The sequence below is a fragment of the Candoia aspera genome, chromosome 2 (assembly GCF_035149785.1).
Source record: "Candoia aspera isolate rCanAsp1 chromosome 2, rCanAsp1.hap2, whole genome shotgun sequence".
Lineage (NCBI taxonomy): Eukaryota > Metazoa > Chordata > Lepidosauria > Squamata > Boidae > Candoia > Candoia aspera.
In genome coordinates, this window is record NC_086154.1 from 20,883,435 (window position 1) to 20,903,744 (window position 20,310).

The following is a 20,310-nucleotide window of genomic DNA, read 5'->3' on the forward strand; positions in this document are numbered from 1 at the left end:
TTCAACTTTTGCAAGTTGTCCAGCTACTGCTTACTTGCATGTTCTCTCACTATTGGCATCTCTGCTGAAAGTTTCTCTCAGAGATAACATTAATTGCTCAAAGAGAAATGAAACATACAGATCTATTCTAATAGAAATAGATCCCATGAGCCTATCTGGGAACATGAGATGAGGTGGGGAAGGTTGCTTAATTTTGTCTCTCCCTGCTGTGATTCCACTGAAAAAAGATTTTGAAGGTATTGATTGCATCTGAAACATAATTCCCTTGGCACCATTATGAGCTTTTCTTAAAATGCAGGTTCCAAGAGATGATTTTAGCAGAGACTTATTTGTTTCTTTGCTTGCTTGTTTATTTATCTAGTTTATATGGCCGCCCATCTCAACAAGTGATTATGGGTGGCAAACAGAATTAAAATAGAATAAAAACAATAACAAACATTATAAAAATTAAAAATACAGGTAGCCAAGGAACAACCCAAATCACCAACACAACCAAGAAGCAGATCCCTGCACACACTCAAGGCCCCAGGCCCAGAACCAGGCCCAGAACCAGGTCTTTAGGGCTTTACGAAAGGCCAGCAGAGTCAGGGCCATCCTGATTTCTGGAGGGAGAACGTTCTATAAGGTGGGGCATTACTGAAGAAAAGGCACATCTTCTAGGCCCCACCAACTAGCATTCTTTAGCTGACAGGATCCAAAGCATGCCCATCCTGCCTGACCGGATTGGACAGGTAGAAACAACTGGGGGGAGATGGTCCCTCAAGTAATCCAGTCCTAAGCCATGAAGGGCTTTAAAAGTGACAATCAGCACCTTGAATTGCACCCAAAAGCACATTGGTAACCAATGCAGCTCACAGAGTAGTGGTGTTACATGTGCTGAGTAACTGCTGCCATTTACTACCCATGCTGCTGCATTCTGCACCAACTGAAGCTTCCAAATGCTCTTCAAGGACAGCTCCATGTAGAGCACCTTGCAGTAATCCAGATGGGAGGTCACAAGGGCATGAGTGACCATGAGCAGAGCCTCTCACCTGTTGCGGAGAGAAAGAGTTAAACTTCACTGCCCCATGCATAAACATTCCATAACACCACGATTTCCAACTGTGCAGAAATCTTGGTCAAGCGGAGTGCCTACGTATGTTGGCTTTAGTCATTATGGCACAATTCCTCTTGCTAACGCTACTTACTAAACATCGAACTGTGCATTGTTTTCTCCCTCCCCACAATAGATCTTGAAAGGGAATGCTCAAATTGCAAGAGGAAGAACATTTTTTTAAAAAAAATCTAAGTGCTGAAATGGGAATATTAAGCAAATGTGTATGTGAAGCTGAGAAAGTCTTGTTACAAGATCCTGAGGTGTTAACATCCTCTTTCTAGCTGAAATAAATATCACTGCCCTTCTATTGCCAGTGCTGTATGGATATTTCAAGATAATCCTCTCCTGCGTAGCTTCTCCAAGGATGTACTATACTTCTGTGTAGCTGCTAGAAGTTCTAGTCCTTTAAAGATACACTCCTAGTAGTAGAGCAGTTATTCATATAGTGGGGGTACAAGTTGCAAAGTTGCAAATGAGCAATGTGTGGATGGGACAAGCTGCTTTGGTCTTTCCCACACACGTGGCACTTTGGCAAAAGGGGGCATCCAGATCAGAAACAACGAAGGGAAAGGTCATGCTTCTCACTTGTGTGTCCCTACAGGATGGGAGAGACGCATATTGCAGTGACTTCCATGTTGTTGTAAGAGGAGGGCCACGTTAAGACTATGGTGGCCCAAAATCAGGAGGAGTTTGGTATCCCTTTTTCAAACTACAGTAACACATTTTATTAAAAGGCGTAGGATTTTGTGAGCTACATCAGATGCATTGCACAGAAGCGTATGCCTTTTGTTAGTCTGAAAAGGTGCTACCAGACTCCTCCTTATGAGGCTGGGAACATTTGCAAAGAGAGCTTCTCTCACTTGGAAATACTTTGACAATGCAAATGGAAAGTACATCATCTGACAGCTAAAGGGAAGGAAAAATCTGTTTTGATTGTATTAAAAAAACACACACACAATAGAAATTGAATAAATACTTCCCAAGTGGACTGACGCAAGCAAAATCCAAGGGGATTAATTTTATTTAATGAAGTTGAAAAAGATATTGGAGGGTTGTTTAAAGGTATGGTGCAGTTTAGAGGTAAGCAGGCCTACTTTTATAAACTATACGGTCATGAGCACATCTGTAAGTGACAATGAATTTTTTGTTGGAAGAATTGCGTTTCTCTCTGTGTGTGTCCATATGTAGGTAGAGATAGAGAAGGAGACTTTGACTTCCCCCAATTGGGTTGTGGCCTCAGCAGATCCTGGGAATACTTTATATACGTAGCCATGCCAGCAATGATTGTTAATGTCTTTCTTGGGGGAAAGGTTTTTTTTTTTTAGATATGTACAAGGCAGATGCCAGATACACCTTACATGAAAACTTGGGAGAAGATTGCATCCCCAACACAGATCATCTGGGAAAAGAATGATGCTGTGAGTATATTTTCCATATACTTATTTATAACTGAAAGAATAAATGAAGAATCTTCATAGACTGGAATTCAGTGGAAAGGCCTTCAGGCAGGTAGTTTCACCCAAGCGCTTTGGTTCTATGGGCTGAGGTCCCTTAAGTGCACTGGATCAAAGTAGCCTTTGTTTAGATCCACACCTGGAAGATGGCTGTAAATAATATACCCTTCGCAAAATCCTTTCCAGGATTTTCTTCCCAGTCTTCCTCCTTGTCTCTGGAATCTCTGGACTTGGCAGGCTCCACTCCACTCCATGTTAACCAGGTATTGTCCTCCCCAGCAGCATGTCCTGCAGCATCTGCAATATAACCCCCCCCCCCGCTGCTTTCCCTTGTTTTATATTCTATAACCAAGACAAATATGTCCCACTGTACAGGTGCCTTCCAACATTTTCCTCTTTCTGCCTACATGTTTGTGGTCTTGTGCTGAGTCATCTGCCTTCTCTTTAAAAAATCCATGACCTTGGCACAGACCCAGCCCCTTTCCTTCAGCCAGGCACTTCACCCTGTCACAGCACCAACCTATTATTTTTAATTTCTGTTGTTTAATTTTATGTTATTAATCATGAGTCTTTGGAAATAAACTGGGATATAAGCCAAACTAATAGAGAGAGAAATGGACAGAGAGCGAGATTCATATTTTCTAAGAATGTGTAAGGAGCTGACTAAAATCCAAGGTAATTCTTGGAAATCAAGTTGACCCTTGAAGCTTCCTTTTTAGTTTTGTTTCACACTAAAATCATATTTTAAAATTTCAGAATAGTAGTACTGTATGGGGCAGAGAGGCTGGTAGGTGCTGAAGAAGATTTCTGCCACCATTTAGGGAACCCAAGAATGGAATATGGAGGGCATTTTAGATTAAGTGACTCAAACCTTCTTTGAATTCTGCCTCCCTGCCACACACAACCAAAGATTAGGTCTCTGCATTTGAGCACAGAATGATCTATGCATTTTGAAACAACAAGGAGAGATGACTAAGTTGACAACTGTAGGTATCTTTGGGGCTGCGGGCTGACTTCTTGTTGGTAGGACCACATATGATGTGCCAGAACAAGCAACCAAGAATGACAATTGGGATACTTGTTTTTCTGCTGAACAGAGAGTGGATTGCATTTATTTGGAATAGCTATTTAAAGGCTTCATTGTATTATGAAATCTACTTCTGACTCTTGGCTGGCCTTGTTGCAAGTCTATCTAGCAGCAAATCATTAAAAAAAACACCTTTCCCTATGATGATTTAAATAAAAACAGTAGAAATATAGTATAAATCATAGCCAGGAGCCTGATATTAGGGTTCAAAATTTAATTCAAAAGGTTGCTAATTGTCCCTTCTCCTACTATTGCTCTTTCATAATTACTTGGGAATAATGGGAATTATTTATCAACTCTGATCCTTCTCTCTTCTTCAGATTAAAGGCCACTTTAGCAACCTTCCCCAACAGATGTTCCCTGATCTGGCTGGTTATTCTGGGAATTGCCACCCCAATTTGTTGATGTCAGTTGCTGGTTGGATGGAAATGAACTACTGTTAACAGTTTAAGAGGATATACCCCAGTGTAAGTAATCATAGTAATCACTTATAAGTTTTATTTAAAACACTGAAATAAACAGTTTTATCCTAGAGTTTTAAGGCAGTGTACAATTTATTAATTTAATTTTTATCCCGCCTTTATTATTTTTATAAATAACTCAAGGCGGGGAACATAGCAAATACTCCTTCCTCCTCTTCTCCCCACAACAACCCTGTGAGGTGAGTTGGGCTGAGAGAGAGGGGCTGGCCCAAGGTCACCCAGCCGGCTTTCATGCCTAAGGCGGGACTAGAACTCTCATACCACACCTGATTGGCTCTTGGGCTGAGAGAGAGGGACTGGCCCAAGGTCACCTAGCCGGCTTTCATGCCTGAGGTGAGACTAGAACTCTCATACCACACCTGATTGGCTCTTGGGCTGAGAGACAGTGACTGGCCCAAGGTCACCCAGCCGGCTTTCATGCCTAAGGCGGGACTAGAACTCACAGCCTCCTGGTTTCTAGCCCAGCACCAATGGCAGGTTAAATGCTCAAGCAAATAAAAAGGTATAGATTTCATGCTGAAAGGATTATAGTCAAGACTGCTGAAGAAAATCAATTGGGAGTATTTTGGTAATTTGGCGAGGGAGGGAGGAAGTAGCATGACAACTGAGAAATTCTTCTCTCATGTTCTCAAATAAGAAACCTCTGATACAAGAACATCCAAAGGTGGAGCAAAGAAGTTGTTCCTATAGATGAAAGTTGATATGGATGATTAAGACATGATTGGAGTGACATATATACCTAATAATAATAAATAAATAGGTACATGCTAGATTGATGAATATTTTTGAACCAAAAAAAAAGAGGGGTTGTTCTTCATGGAATCAATTGCCACTTTTAAGATGCAATGAATCTATGACATAAGAGCCTTACGTGAGAGTTCTCATACTATAAAAAAAGTCCCCAAGACAGCGAACAAAAGCAGACTGCCCCACCCACCCAGATCTGAATGAGACTTCCATTTATGCCCATTTGTTTCTCATTTATGCCATCCCAATTAGGAAAAAGAAGACCTCTCTCCCAAGATACCAGAGGTGGCAAGGCTGATGTTTATTGGCATTATTACAAGTAGTAGTAGCTGCCTCCTCTTTCTCCCAGAATAAACTATATGCTTTATTACTTAATCACCTTGGTTGACCAGACTGTTGCTGGACAGAGTCCTGCTGGTCGCAACTCGCTTTCCATTCATCTCGAATCCTGGCTTTTCTTCTCCAGGTTCGGTCAAAGTCCTTGACTATTGGATCTTTCCATCATTTTGGAGGTTGGCCAAAAGGTCTTTTTACTTCTCTTGGATACCAGTCAGCAACTGCTGTTGTCCAACGGCCATCCGACATGCGTGCAACATGTCCTGCCCAGCATAGCTTCCGTTTTCGCTTTTCGACGATAACATCATTTATTCCACTTTGTGTTCTACACTGGCTGCTTGGGATGTGGTCTTGGAGAGAAACCTTCAGCATGGATCTTTCCATAGCCCTTACTGCTCTTGAAAGCTCTTCCTCTTCTGCCTTTGTTAGTGACCATATTTCACTTCCATATAGCACTGATAAGACAGTCAAGTTAAAAAGATTAGCATGCCGTTTTCCATCGATCTTGTCATTCTGTAAGTCTTCCCTAATGGAGTTTTATCTCGCCCATCCAGTTTTCTTTCTTCTGACCAGTTCTTCTCTTTGATCTTGTTCATTTTGATTAGCCATCCCAGGTAGATATAGTGGTCAACCTCTTCGATAAGTTTATCCTGAAGCCTCATTTGGAATTTTGGAAGGTTCCCTGCTGCATGTATTTTGTTTTAGTGTGATTCATCTTTAGACCCACCTTTCTACTTTCGGTGTCAAGTTGTCGAAGCTTTTTTTTGCAGCTTTTGAGCATCCTTTGCGATCAGTACAACATTATCTGCAAATCTGAGATGGTTTATCTTCTCTCCATTTATATCAATTCTGTCTTCCCATTTTATTTTGCGCATGATATTTTCCAAACGAGCGTTGAAAAGTTTAGGTGAGATTGTATTGCCTTGCTTTACACCTTTCTCCACTGGTAGTCGTATTTTGGTTTCAAAGAGAGTAATATTTGTGAAGCAGTTGGTATTTGATTCCTTGTTCACTGATCGCTTGCATTACTGCATTGACGTTGACACTGTCAAATGCTTGTTTTAAAATTATTTTATTACTTGTCCCTTCGAGTCAGTGTTGACTCCTGACAACTGCCTGGACTAGTTCCTGCAGTTTTCTTGGCAAGGTTTTTCAGAAGTGGCTTGCCCTTGCCTGCTTCCTAGCGCTGAGAGAGAGGGACTGGCCCAAGGTCACCTACCTGGCTTTGTGCCTCAGGCAGGACTAGAACTCATGGTCTCCTGGTTTCTAGCCTGGTGCCTTAACCACTATACTAAACTGGCTCCTTTTATTGCTACAGTGTAGGTGTTTCCAAAGATTGAAATGAGAGTAATTGTTTTACTTAGAGGCAACATTCAAAAAAAGGAAAATGCTCAGAGACTGGGCAGGTTTATCATTGAATAAAATGAAGCAGCCGTTTTGAATGGTGGACTGGGACAAGCAGTGAATGGGGACAACCAGTTATGGTTAAGAAATCTAAAATATCAAAATGTTCGTCCTAGATTTAAGAATCACATCATATATATAAAGAATATTATAAGGATCATCTGCACGCAGAAAGGTGTTTATCATAATGTCATATTAATTGCCTACCTAAACTTATACTTTTTGTCAGAAAAAGCTGGTAAACATATACTTCCTCTATATAGATTATTGCAGATAAAAAATAATACGTGGTGCAGTGCGGCAGTTGTTTTGCTGGGAAGCAGGAGGGGAATTAAGAACTATTAATACAACTACTTCAGAGAACTTGTAAGGGGATGTAGAAGTAACAGGAAGCTCATGAGAGACCATCTGGCCAGTATCCCCCGAGGTCAGCCTTTCCCAGTGACCACAATATGAAGTGTTCCAAGGCTTAGTCCTCTCCCCAACATGTTTAAGTGAAACCACTGAAAAAGGTCTGCTGCTGGTTTGAGGTGAGGTATCACCAATACGCTGATGATACCCAGCTTGTACTTCTCCACCCCAGGCCATGTGGGAGACGCAGCAGAAGCTCTGACAGCATCTGGAGGTTGTCAGGTTCTGGATAGGGAGAAACAGGCTGAGACTCAACCCAAACAAGGAGGAGTGAATGTTAATTCAGATACAGACAAGAGCTTTTTAACCATTTCACTCTCCCTCCCTGATTTACATTGACATTATCACAACTTTGATACGCTCCCTCTGTTAAACCCCTTCAGTCACTTGTGCCCTAATCACCTCATGGCTTGACTACTTCAACATGTTCTACGTGGAGCTGCCCTTGAAGACCACCTACTTAGAAGCTTCACCTGGTCCAGAATGTGGTGGTGTGAGCAGTAATGGGCATGTCTTGGTATACCCATGTAACGCCTCTGCTTTGCAAGCTGCACTAGCTGCCAGTTTGCTTGGCTGCAATTCAAGATGCTGGTTGCTACATATAAAGCCCTACATGGCACAGAGCCTGGTTAACTGAGGGACTGCCTGTTTCCCATAGCATCTGCCTGGACGATTTAATCCTGCAGGAACCCTCGACATGCTCCAGGTTCCTTCAATTAAATGTCATCTATTGGGACCCTGGAAATGCACCTTCTCTGTAGCTGTATCTGCCCTCTGAAATGAGTTTCCCCCCAGATCTGGACACCCTCCCCCACTGCTGTTCAGAAGAGTGGTGATTTTACTGTAATTCCTTTGTTGTGAGCCACCCAGTGTCATTGCGAGTTAGTTTAATAAATTATTATCAACAGTACTTTCACTTTATTTATTTAATTTATACAGCCACTGACCTCATACTCGTAACTCTGGGTGACTTCCAATTAAAACATAAACAATGCCAAAAAACCCAAAAAATAAAACCATACAAACAAAACGTTGGAACAATTACAACAATTACAAACTATACAACACTATCACCAGGAGAGCACAGTAATTCAAGAATGGTACAGCCATTTAAGGGCTCTATACCACTCTCTGATCCCCAGGCCAGCTAAGAAACTGGCAAAGAAACAAAATCCTTTGACCTTGTGGCCACTTTACGTTTGTCGCCCAATCCTGGCATCTCAGTCTTGCCACAGCAGGCTGTGACCCATCTATAAGAAACAACAGAGATTTTAAGTAAAGCTGTAGCTGTCTCAGTCTCATCCAGAAGCCTGCTAGTCCATTTTTAAAAAGGACCCCAAAAGTGCTTTTGTTTTATGGGTTATATTTATCAATATTTACCATTTAAAATTGATGCATTTGTGGAATATTTATTGAATCATGTAAAACATTAAACCCATTAGATATTAACAAAAATAAAACGTATTTCACGAAACCCCCCTCTATTTTTTAACAAAGAATGAGAAGAGTGGCATTGTTTTAAATTTTTGCAAGTATTCTCAGTATCTGGCAAATAACTTTGATTTTGCAGACTGCCCCCCAGAGGGTCTTGGAGTGCCCCAGGGGTCCTCGGACCACTTTAAGAAACACTGGTCTGTTTATCAATCAATCAATCAAATTTATCACCGCCCATCTCCCAAAAGGGAGTCTGGGCGGTTTATAATAAAACAGGGTGGTCTAAATGAACACCCTGCCCAAAACACGGTTTACTCAACCCAAGACTAGGTTCCAATGACATAGTAAACCACAAACGAACCACAGAGGTTGGGTTCACACAACCACACAGGTCCAACATGTGACTGGCTTGTAGTACGAAGTGTGAACCAACCAGGGCGATTTCCAGCGAAGACCCGGCGTTGTAGCATGTTATGTACACTTTCACTGGGACTCAAGTTCTTTGCGCCTTAGGGAGATTTATTCCCGGACAAGACACCGGGATTAGGATTCAGATGCTACCGGTCTCGGCAGCAAAGCCTGAGAACAGCGCGACCCTCCTTGCGACCATGGACCTCCAGCCACAAACAAGAGACACCGGCGCCACCGCCTCTGGCGCGGCAAGGAAAAGCCGAACCTGCGCGCGCACTAAGAAGAGAGAGACAACCGAGCGCGGGGAAACGAAGACCACGCCTCCCGGCGCGGCGTTGCACCCTATTGGTTCTCAGCTCTCTCCCACAGCCGGCTAGGCCCCGAGGCTTCTCTTCGCCTGACCTATCGAGATGCACGTCTCACCGCAAGGGAGCCTATTGAACCACGAACCACAGGGACGATCGATTATGTGCGCCCCCATTGGACAGGAAGAGAACTGCCGGCCTGCGATTGGCTGATGGGGTTGGAGGACCTTCTTCTCGGGTGCTTCCATTCGGCCACGCGGGGGGACGAGGAATTCATGCTCGTTGGAAGGTTTCGGTGTGAGTAGCGCTGATCTTGTGAGAGAAGGGGGCGGACTGGGCATCCTCCGGCGCATTTTAGAAGTGGGAGGGGGGAGTACATCCCTTCTAACCTCTTTGTCAAAGGCTCCAGTCGTCTTTGGTACCCCTTACCCACTACAGGCAGCACACGTTTTGTCACTTAACCTCTGACCATCAGTTCTGGTCCAGCTCAATGACATGGGTTTAAGCAGAAACTCTTTGAAAGGCAGAGCTTTGCTTAAATGAGGTAGGATGCAGAAATCTTATTGCTGATCAAGACAAAAGCACAAAGGTCCATCAGCGTCCCTAAGTCCCATTTCCCGATGTATTGTAATGCATCTCCATCAGTGCCTGGATGATGAGAGCTGTAGGATGATGCACCGAAAGGCACCTCGTTAGAGATGGATGCTGGGAGCATATTCTGCTTTTCTTGGAGCACATTTAAAGTTATAATGTTACCCAACGTTTGTAGGTAACGTTTGAACACTTAATTTGTGTACTGCATGTATTGTCTAGACCAGCCTTTCTCAGCCTTTTAACCCTGGAGGAACTCTTGAAATATTTTTCAGGCCTTGGGGCTCAAATATAGGCCAGAAGTTACAAAATTATTATATTCGTTTCATGGGTAGGCCTGTATATATGCATTAACAGTGTTCCCTCTTTAATGTGAAGTTGCCCAAATTTAAATAAATCATGATCTTTCAGGGAACCCCTAGTGACCTCTCACAGAACCCTAGGGGTCCACGGAACCCTGGTTGAGAAACCCTGCTCTAGTTGCAATCGAAAAGTACCATTTTTGTCATCACCGATCGGATATGACAAGGAGAGTAGTTTGGGTAAAGATGTTTAGAGAAGTTTCAGCAGTGCAAGATTCCAGCTGGAGACATTCTGATTGTAGCCTAGTCTCTTCAGCTTAAGCTTTGCTGAAGTTGTTTCCCCAAAGTAAATTGTTTTCTGTTCATAAATTTTTGTCCACAAAAATTACAAGCCTGCATTTTCATCCTGTCTTTTACATGGGCATTTAAATCATTTTCAGACTAAAATGAAAAAGCAAAGTTGAGTTTCTGCTAAGCTTGACAGCCTAAGATGCTTCTTGTTCCAGATCAGACAGATCACTGGATCACTTTAATTGAAGAGATGCCAGTGACTGAATCTGAAAGACCAAATAAACTGAGGGCTCTCTCTCACTCTTTCTCTAATTCTCTAAACTTGCTTCTTTGGACTCACCTATGACCACTCTGGGAATAGCTGTTAACAAGCTTATGCTGTCATGAGCAAGGCTTACAGCTCTGATGTAAGCAGCCTGACTTAATATTGCCCAGTGAAGCAATAGAATGAAAATAAGACATCCCCCCACCTACATTTGCATACATTTCAAGTGACAATTGTCCATGCTTGGAGTTTGTGATTTTGAGCTTAGGACTTAGTAATGTCAGAATGGACTGTTCTTCCTTTTAGAAGTGAGCTTCATAAGATGATTGAATTTGATGATGAAAATAAGGGCATCAAACCTGCTTCCTATGAAAGAATAGTATTGAAGAATGCTTCTGAATACCATTATCTGAAAATTCGTCTGTAAGTTCAAATCCCTTTTTTAAAATATTCCCATTCCATTTCTGCTCGATTTTGAATAACCGATTGTGTTTGTGGTATATTATGTTTACTAATAAACCTTATTGCAAAAATAAATTGTAGGGAGTTCGAAGAAGCTGACGTTAGTTTAAATCCTGTTGAGTTCAAACAGCTTATCATCTCTGCTTTAAAACGGCTCCATGGTGAGGTATGTCACTTTTGTCTGAATTATTTTGAGGTAATAATTCTTGAATTCTTTTCAGCTTCTGATTACTTTATATACAGAAGGGGATGATTGGAAATGGAAGAGTGTAAAAAGTATTTGGTTTGATTGAAACCTCTGAATAAGGAAGACTTTTACTAACTACGGTTGTAATGGTATACCACGCTAAGCTAGAATTCAGGTTGTTATTAACAACCTGTGTTCTTTGCACATTGGCCTCTGTCTGCTAGTAGTTCACATCCTTTAAAAGTGGCCACATACTTTCTTCTTTGTACTCTGGCATTGTCTCTTCCCTGCTTCATAATAACTTCCCTGCTAAAAGCTATAACAAAGTGACAGCAGTGTTTTGTTGTTGGGGAAAAATAAGAAGGAAAGAGAGGTATGTCAAACTTTAATAGGCCATATATCTGTTTTACTGAAAACATACTCCAGCCACCAAAAATTAAAACAGGGACCAAATTCAGTTTCTGCCTTCTCCAATGATATTGCATCACAGCCATGTCCCTTGCTGTCATTTGTAGCTAAACAGATAACAAAAACCATAAATGGGGTTTGGGGTTTCCCTTTCCCAAACCCCATTTATGGTTCTTGGCTGCAAAAAAGTTAACTGACCATGTTTTAAATGAGGTTGGACCAGGAGATGTCTCTGATTACACATTCCAGCTGTTTCTCCCAGATATAAGGGGCCTTAGTGATTAAAGTGTTTACGAGAAAAGTAGATTAAAGAAGGAATGAGAATGATGCGAACATATATTCAACAAGATCATCTCATTTTGTGCATTATTCTCTATTACATCCTACAAGTTGGACTTGTAATGAAATACACTGAAAAAAATTGCAAGTCCTTCTTCATTAAGCTTACCCTATATACCAGGTTTGTAATTACATCAAATTAAACTAAATGTAGTGGTGGCATAGAATTTCTTAATGTCTTTGATAGAGACTGTAAATGCTTCCTAGTAACTGGCATGATTCCTTTTAGGTTGGGGCTGCATTGCCTGTTGATGTTTTGACATATGAGGAAAAAACATTGACTGCCATACTCAGAGTTTCTAATGCGTAAGACATTTTAATTTTTATTTATTTTATTTATTTATATTTCAAATTTTGTCACCACCCATCTCACTCGAAGCGACTCTGGGCACTTTACAATGAACTAATATGAATATGCTTTCTTGACAAGCATAGTTTTATTTATTTGTTTGTTTGTTTCTCACATTTCTTCACTGCCCATCTCACTAAGTGACTCTATGGTTCGATAAAGGAAGGCTCTCTAGCATAATAATACAAATGAAGAGAATTCTTTTTAGGTTCAAGCAAGTCATAGGTCTTATTGGTTTATAGCAGTGTTTTCAAAGTTGGCAACTTTATGATATGTGGACTTCAACTCCCATGCAGGCTGGGGAATTCTGGGAGTTGGTCCATACATCTTAAAGTTGCCATGTTTGAAAAACACTGGTTTATAGGATGGGTGCACAACTATACGCAGCCCACTGAAAGGATAGTGTCAGCCAGTACAGCAATCTCCACACCTCTCTGCCAGAGGAGTGTGCTTGGTTTCTCCCTCCCATATTGCTCAATTTATTTAAACCTGTGAATCAAGTGAAATGTGCAGAGATGGGGAATCACTATTTTTATTGATGAAAGTTTGTTAAAGAATATTTTTCATATTTTTTGTCTGCCACCCACTTATGAAATTGTTTTATATGTCGCTGCCCCATTTTGCAGTCCAGCCCCTAAGATGCTATTGAAAAGCTCATGTGACCCTTGGCCCAACCAAAGTTTTGCAGCCTTCGTGTGTAGCCTTATTAACAGTTAGATATAGGAACAATCAGCCTTCAGGTTGAATTGAAAAAAAAAATTAATTGAAAATTTGAAAAAAAAAATCTGCTAGCACCAAGCCTGCATTTCCCAACAAAAATAAATTCCCATATCCTATGAAATAGCTAGACTTCTGCCAACCAGTTGTTAATGATTTTTACACCTTTGGAGAAAATGAGTTCTTTAATAAATTAAATGCAATTCTTTTATCAGGAAAGCATCAGCTTTTGCCATCAGAAAAAGCATAAAATGTTTGTTGGAAAATTTCAGCCTCAAGCTTATGTGGATCTAACTTCTGGATGGATATGGCTCCATCTCATTGAACCTTGATTTATTTATCATATAATATTTATGGTTTACCTTACTTGCCTACTGATTAGTAATGTTCATTAATGTATCCAATGATATCATTTTTACAGTGGCCTAGTAAAGCTGTGGAGTGCTCTAACATTGCTTGGTTCGTTCCAGAACAGAAAGTGTGCCTTTAGGGTGATACAGGTAAGAACTGAGAAACTAGCCCAGATGTTAGGTTGATTGCCATTCATTGCCTCCACTACAACTGGACAATCAGTTGAAGCCCTTATTTGTTCAATAAAACAGATTATTGCTCTGGGACTTTCAGATGTTATGTTGGGCAACCCATAGGCTACACTCATACGCACACTTTCTTTCCTGTCCTGTGTTTTTCTTAAAGTATTATAGTTGATTTTCATCGTGGGTTGTTCTGTGTTTTATTGCTTTGTATTTTTTTCAATAAGTTTTTAACTTGGTCAGAGAACTCATTATTGTGTGGATAAGAAATTTGATAAATAATAATATGTTTTTGGTCGCTTTATTTATTTATTTAGGAGAATAGTTTCACCCCAGTTTGTTTGTTTTGGAGAATAGTTTCACCCCAGTTTGTTCTTTCTCTGAATACAAATAGCCTGTTGCTATTAGCAACTTATATTACTTGAAATCCACTATTGCTTATGGCATCATTTCCTCTCATCTCATTCTATTTGAAATGCTTGAGTTCAGCCACTTAACCATCCTCTCCTAGGCTCGCAGTTATTAAATTTGGTCTCCAAGGAAATTAATCATTTGCCATTTATTTGCCTGAATGTTGTTTTATGCAAAAGGAATTGATTCTGTGTTTCCATTTGAAAATATTTCTTTTCTTTCTCTCTAGACTTCTCCATTTCTTCTTGCATTAGCTGGGAACAGCAGAGAAATGTTGCTAAATTAACTAATCAGTTGATTATGGTTTGTGTAACGCCAAAATGCTGATAGCATTGCCCAGGTACAGACATTTTAGTGCGAGACTCCAGAGAATATTCTCAACAAAGCCAAGAATATCCATGCCATTCTTCACTCAATACCGTGTTCAGCTTTTACACATAAAAGTAGGAGACAAAGCTGAAATAATTAAGACATTCACATCAAAGGATATTTTTATCTTTTCTGAATTAACGGGGGACACAAACCCATTACATTTGGATGAAGAATATGCAAAGAGATCAAGGTTCGGGAGAACAGTTGTACATGGTGTTTTAATCAATGGACTTATTTCAGCTGTCCTGGGTACGAAAATGCCTGGGCCTGGTTGTATCTTCCTTTCTCAGGAAATTAATTTTCCATCTCCTTTATATGTTGGAGAAGAGGTCTTGGCTTCAGCAGAAGTGAAGAAACTGAAGAGATGTCTTGCTTATGTTGCAGTGTCATGTACAGTTGCCCAAAGTGGCAAAATTGTCATGGAGGGTATTGTTAAAGTCATGGTACCTGAAGATCAGAAATCTGAGACCTGATTGTATGATGTATCCTATTGGTAGCAGAGGTTACAACAGGATGTACTTTTAGTTGTAATCAACTAATTATCTAAGTCTATGAGGAATTTGAAACAATTTAATTCCAACATTTTGATGTTGATCTCTGATTTAAAAGATTGGTTTGCCTTTTATCAATGTGATGGTTGTTGGTGAGATAGAATGAGAGTTTTACAAGAATGCTGAGGTAGAAATTAAAATCAGCATGCCAAGTGCTTTGAATCGTTTAATTTGGGCTTATGTACTGGACAGATTTCAGGATTCTTACGTTGAGTTTGACCAGTGACTCACTAGCTCTGCATTCTGTCAATAAATAATAGCCAGTTAGGTGACAGTTTTATAGCTTAGGCAGTTTGTACAATCCATCCTCTGATCATCTGTAAACTAGAAGTATGTTGTAGATCTATCCTCTTTGTTCATTCTTTTATTTCCTCCCACATAAGTCATTTATATAAATATGTTTGATATCCTGTATTTATGAACAAAGTATAAGTTGATAAATAAGATTAAGAACTTAATGTTAGTTCCTCAAATTCTCTTCCTGAAAAATCAGTACAAGCCTGGTATTCCCCCTACACAAAGTAATGCTTGACTTCTCAGGAATTTCCTTATTCTCAACTACAGCTTTTATCTCCCTTCTCTATTAACTTTCCTAAGTGATGGTAAAATAAACTTGTACTGTTGCTCTTAATAACCTTGGCAACTTTATGTTATATATAAACTACATTTGATTATACTGTGGCCACTGTTTGTAGTCCTTCCACAATTCATCTTCGTGGGGGAAAAAAAACCCTTAAGAATAAGACAAAACAATTGGAGAAATCCAAACCAGTTTTCTTTATTAAGCTATAAAAGTTAAAGTGATCACTGGGCTCCCAGCCAGCAAGATCTAAAAGTGCAGAGACTGACCAGAGCAGATCCTATATAGACTTCACAGAGAATCAAAGGGGCATGAGTTTGATCTCATCACAGGAATAGTTGACAACTGATAAGAAATGCAGATGTGGTTCTCTGGCATCTTCTTGTCTGGAGTAAGAACATCCTGTATTGGTAGGGCATTTAGCTTAAGAATAACATAGATGCCATGGTAATTGCCATTTGTTCTTATTTTAAAAATTTGACCCTCATCATACCTGGGCAGGAGAAACAGTAAGGGCATTCTTAATAACATCCTTGAGGGTAAAGTTGTAAAGGCACCCAGTTACCATGTCAAAGCCATTTATGATTCAGGGAGAACGTGTGCCTAAGGGAGTCAATTTGAGATATATAGAAAAAGTTGCAACAGTTAAGTTCATTGTGGCTGACCTTGTATCAACAGCAATAGAAGACAGGAAAGTAATAATAATAAGAGGCTGAACTTTGGTGTTGGAGAAGACTCCTGAGAATACAGTGGACAGTCAAGAAAACAAACCAATGGGTCATTGAACAAATCAACCCAGAATTCTCACTCTAGGCACAAATGACCAGGCTCGAATTATTCTACTTCAGACACATGAAGCAAAGATCCAGCTCTCTGGAGAACGCTTTCTTGCTGGGAAAGGTGGAAGGAAAGACAAGAGGACGACCAGCAGCAAGGTGGATGGACTCAGTTACAGTGGTGTTGAGTGCACCATTCGAAAACCTGAAGGACCAGATCATCATGGAGAAAATCCATCTAGGTAGTTACTAAAGGTAGACAACAACTTGATGTTCATAATCAATCAGGGACCAATTAATACATGACAGCCAGTTTGGTGTAGTGCTTAAGGCACCAGGCTAGAAACCAGGAGACTGTGAGTCCTAGTCCTGCCTTGGGCACAAAGCCAGCTGGGTTACTTTGGGCCAGTCATTCTCAGCCCTAGGGAGGAGGAGGCAAGGGCAAGCCACTTCTGAAAAACCTTGCCAAGAAAACTGTAGGGACTAGTCCAGGCAGTTGCCAGCAGTCAACACTGACTCAAAGGCACGCAACACAACTAATATCTGACTTTGAATTAATACTAATAAATGCATAGAAACATAAGATCACTCACGTCTATTGGGAACTAACTTCACATACATATTGATGGGGTCTGAGCAGTCTATAATCAGGAAAAAAAATGCTGGGATCATTATGGATAGCATGAAGTGGATATCACAAATTGCCAATTCAGTATGCGGTAGCTATGAAAAAAGCAAATCCCATTCTAGCAATTATTAGGAAAGGAATTGAAAATAAAAATGTCGACATTGTAATACCTAGGCTGACCATACATACCGTTTTGAACGGGACAGTCCCTTTTTTAAACATTTCCTGACCATCCCGTTTTAATATACAGTAAAGGTCAATTTTGTCCCATTTTTTAAAAAAGCTGGAGCCATTATTGTTAGAATGCAGTCTGAGCTTTGCAGCAACGGCAGAACAGTTGCAACAAAGCTCAGCTTGACAGTCGGGAACAGCGCCAAAAAGAAAGCAAACCCATTGGCTGCTATCTGCAAACAGCACAAAGAAAAAAGAATAAAAGGATGGAAAAAAGATGAACAGGTTGTCGGGGACAACCATTCTTCAGGCTCAACTTCCAGACCTCGCCTCTTGACTCCAGTCGAACTCAGAACCGGGAAGGCCTTCCCAGCCTTGCACAGCCAGACCACCAGACAAGCCTGCCTTCCTGCGCCTTCACTGCCCACCGCCACTTCCAGTCCTGCCCTGCTGAACCAGCCTGCTGCCCCAGCCTGCTTTCCTGCGCTGCCTCCAATCACTGCCACTGCCTCCAAGGGCTACTGGGCTGGAGCTCTGTGCCTGAAGCTGCTGGCTTCCGTGCCGGTCCTAGTGCCTCCCTGTACCCAGCATGGACTGGACTCAAGCCTTGCCTTGTACCTAGTGTGAACTGGACTCATATTTTTTTTATAGCTTGAAGTCTACCCTTGCAATGCCAAAGACAAAGAGGCGAACCTGCAGTTTTAATGACGATCTCCAGAAGGAATTCAAATTTATTAAGCTGGGCAAACTATGCAGTGATGGAACAAAAATGGTATGCCAATGTTGTAATACCGTTTTTCCCATTGCTCATGGACGTAGAAGTGACATCAACCAACATCTACGTAGCCAGAAACGTAAGGATGCTGAAAAGACTCTGGCTTTAGTTAAAAACATCAGTTCGTTTATGAGACGTGATGGTGATACTGAAAGCGATAAAATTGCAGCAAGTGAAGCTGTTTTTTCTTATCAAACTGCTGAAATACAGTCCCCCTCTACGTCTACCTAAATTTTTGTATGAGTTCTGTCATTGAAGAATAATTGTTAGCTCGATATGTTCATGTAATAAAACTTTTTCATTTTAATGAAAACAAAAAACTTTTTTTATAAGCAGTAATCTGTTCAAGGACCAGGAAATGGATCTTAAAAACTTTTTATCGCCTGTCTTTTTTGTGAATATGGAATATTACATAAGTTTAACCCCATCCCATTTTGCTATCCCAATGTCCCATTTTTGTCTCAAGGAAATATGGTCAGCCTAGTAATACCGTATATAAATCTATGCTACGTTAACATCTGGTTTGTGTATAAGGCTAGTTACCTTGCTTGAAAAGGGTTATAAAGCTGAAAAAAGTTTAAAAGAGGTCAACTAAAATAATCACAGGGCTTGAACACAAAAAAGCTAGGATGTTTTGGGCTCCTTAGCTTAGAAAAAGAGAGATAGGGCATGATTGAGGTGTATTAAATCGGGTATGGCATGGAAATAAAGAAGGAAAACATTTCTCAAAATACTAGCAGTAAGACCCAGCCAGTGAAGCTGATGAAGTAGTGAAGATTTAAAACAAAAGGAAGTGATTCTTCATACAGCACATAACTAATCTGTGGAATGCGTTACCATGATGTAATGACCATGACTTGGATAGCTTTGAAAAAGTATAGATAAACATATCCATCAAGGTGTTTTGTCTCAAAGATTCGGTGCCTACCTTCCAGTTGGGGGCAGCGTGTCTCCAAATACCAATTGCAAGGGAATTACTGTAGATCGGGTCTATGTCTTTTTATCCTGCTTGTGGTATCTGTGGGTCACTGAGCAAAGCCGAATGCTGGACTAATACACTTGATACACCAATTCTCTTATGTTCTTAGGCTAGCAAAGAATAGATTTCAGGCTTGCAGCATCAAGAACCTAGAGGTCCACTGTTGGAGCCTGGTGCATAATGGTGGCTCAGAGAGGAAGGCTGAGTCTCTTAGGAGGGGGATAGTATAGAGCACTTTCCCCCTCCTTTCTTGGCACAATTGCCAAGAAGGAAATAGCACAGAGTGCATAGTTTTATTGAATCGAAGCTTGAATGTAATTGCCCTTTTAGTACATTTTTCAATTCCAGCACAACTAATTAGAGGTACACGTTGCTGATTAACATTTTTCCAACTAACCTAAGCAGTTACCTAAATAATCAGTTAACAAAAGTTGCCTTGTAAATCCTTGATTCTAGAAAGAATGAGAAGCTTTTAACACTTCTTTCTCTCTCACTTAAAGTCACATAGCTTACACATATGCATACAAAGACAGAGCTCCCCTTGGTCTATTTTATAACCTATTAAGCATTAGACTCTGACCACCTGGTTTTCATCAGTCTTGTCATGGAACATGGTTACAATTAAAAACAAGTCAGGCAGTGGTCTAGCTTTGGCGTTCTTGATCACGGAAGCTCACATCCTGACCCTTGGTATTTTATTCATCTGTAATACTTCGAAGGTCTCAGGGCATATTGTTGTTTTAGTCCACCCTAGTGTGTTGTTCTGTTTCCATGCACCTGTGCAATCAGACGGAGTACATGTACTTCCTTAGACTGAGTATTCATCATAACGTTCATTATGCTCAATATCCATCATGATTACTAGAAAAGGTTATTTGCTGGGCAAGCCTACAAAGAGGTTACGTTCTGTTTCTCTCTGGTTTAGCTAGCCTTTGGTTTCTGTATGTTCAAAGCACCCAACAGCATCTATCATGAACTTCATAAGCCATTCCCTGAAATGCCATAGGAAATCAACCAGTCTAATGTAGACCCCAAAACAGCTACTGTTAACTATTCAGGAATTGCTGATCTATGAATTGCCCAGGTATTACAAGCAAGCAAATTACAAGCTGCCATTGATCCACTTAGATGGGTGAAGCTTCTTCAGTTTTTGAGCCAAACTGTAAATGCCAAATGGGGCTCAAGAGTTATCTAAGTGCTGAAAGGGGATTTTGTATTTATTTCAAGATGTTCAGGATGATACTGAGGTCCATGAGACTTAACACTCTGGCACATCCTCCCTATTTCCTTTGCAGTGATCAAGTCAGAAATAACCATCCTGATCTATCATTTTTATTAAACTAAAAAATCCTATATTGGTAGTGAGAGCAGACTTTCATATCTCCTAGTGCCTGGACTCATAAGTACTAGGCTCTGAATAGTATACTCCAGCAGTTCTTGTTCACCAGCTCACAAT

At 40.6% G+C, this 20,310-nt stretch overlaps 2 protein-coding genes across 2 annotated transcripts; both read left to right on the forward strand.

Annotated features, from left to right (window-relative positions):
- The first annotated feature begins 10,845 nt into the window (after positions 1-10,845).
- Positions 10,846-14,366, forward strand: RPP14 (ribonuclease P/MRP subunit p14). The gene is made up of 5 exons (XM_063291482.1): positions 10,846-11,039; positions 11,160-11,244; positions 12,242-12,318; positions 13,500-13,578; positions 14,252-14,366. The coding sequence occupies exons 1-5, from the start codon at positions 10,894-10,896 to the stop codon at positions 14,306-14,308; spliced, it is 444 nt and encodes a 147-aa protein (XP_063147552.1). The 5' UTR covers positions 10,846-10,893; the 3' UTR covers positions 14,309-14,366.
- On the forward strand, positions 14,343-15,626 carry HTD2 (hydroxyacyl-thioester dehydratase type 2). Its single transcript, XM_063291481.1, has one exon. The coding sequence runs from the start codon at positions 14,343-14,345 to the stop codon at positions 14,865-14,867; it is 525 nt and encodes a 174-aa protein (XP_063147551.1). The 3' UTR covers positions 14,868-15,626.
- Positions 15,627-20,310: the final 4,684 nt, after the last annotated feature.

Coding starts and splice junctions, on each gene's coding strand:
- RPP14 (XM_063291482.1), top strand. CDS start 10,894: ATGTCAGAATGGACTGTTCTTCCTTTTAGAAGTGAGCTTCATAAGATG. Junction 11,040..11,159: donor CATTATCTGAAAATTCGTCT/GTAAGTTCAAAT, acceptor AATAAATTGTAG/GGAGTTCGAAGAAGCTGACG. Junction 12,319..13,499: donor ATACTCAGAGTTTCTAATGC/GTAAGACATTTT, acceptor TCATTTTTACAG/TGGCCTAGTAAAGCTGTGGA.
- HTD2 (XM_063291481.1), top strand. CDS start 14,343: ATGCTGATAGCATTGCCCAGGTACAGACATTTTAGTGCGAGACTCCAG.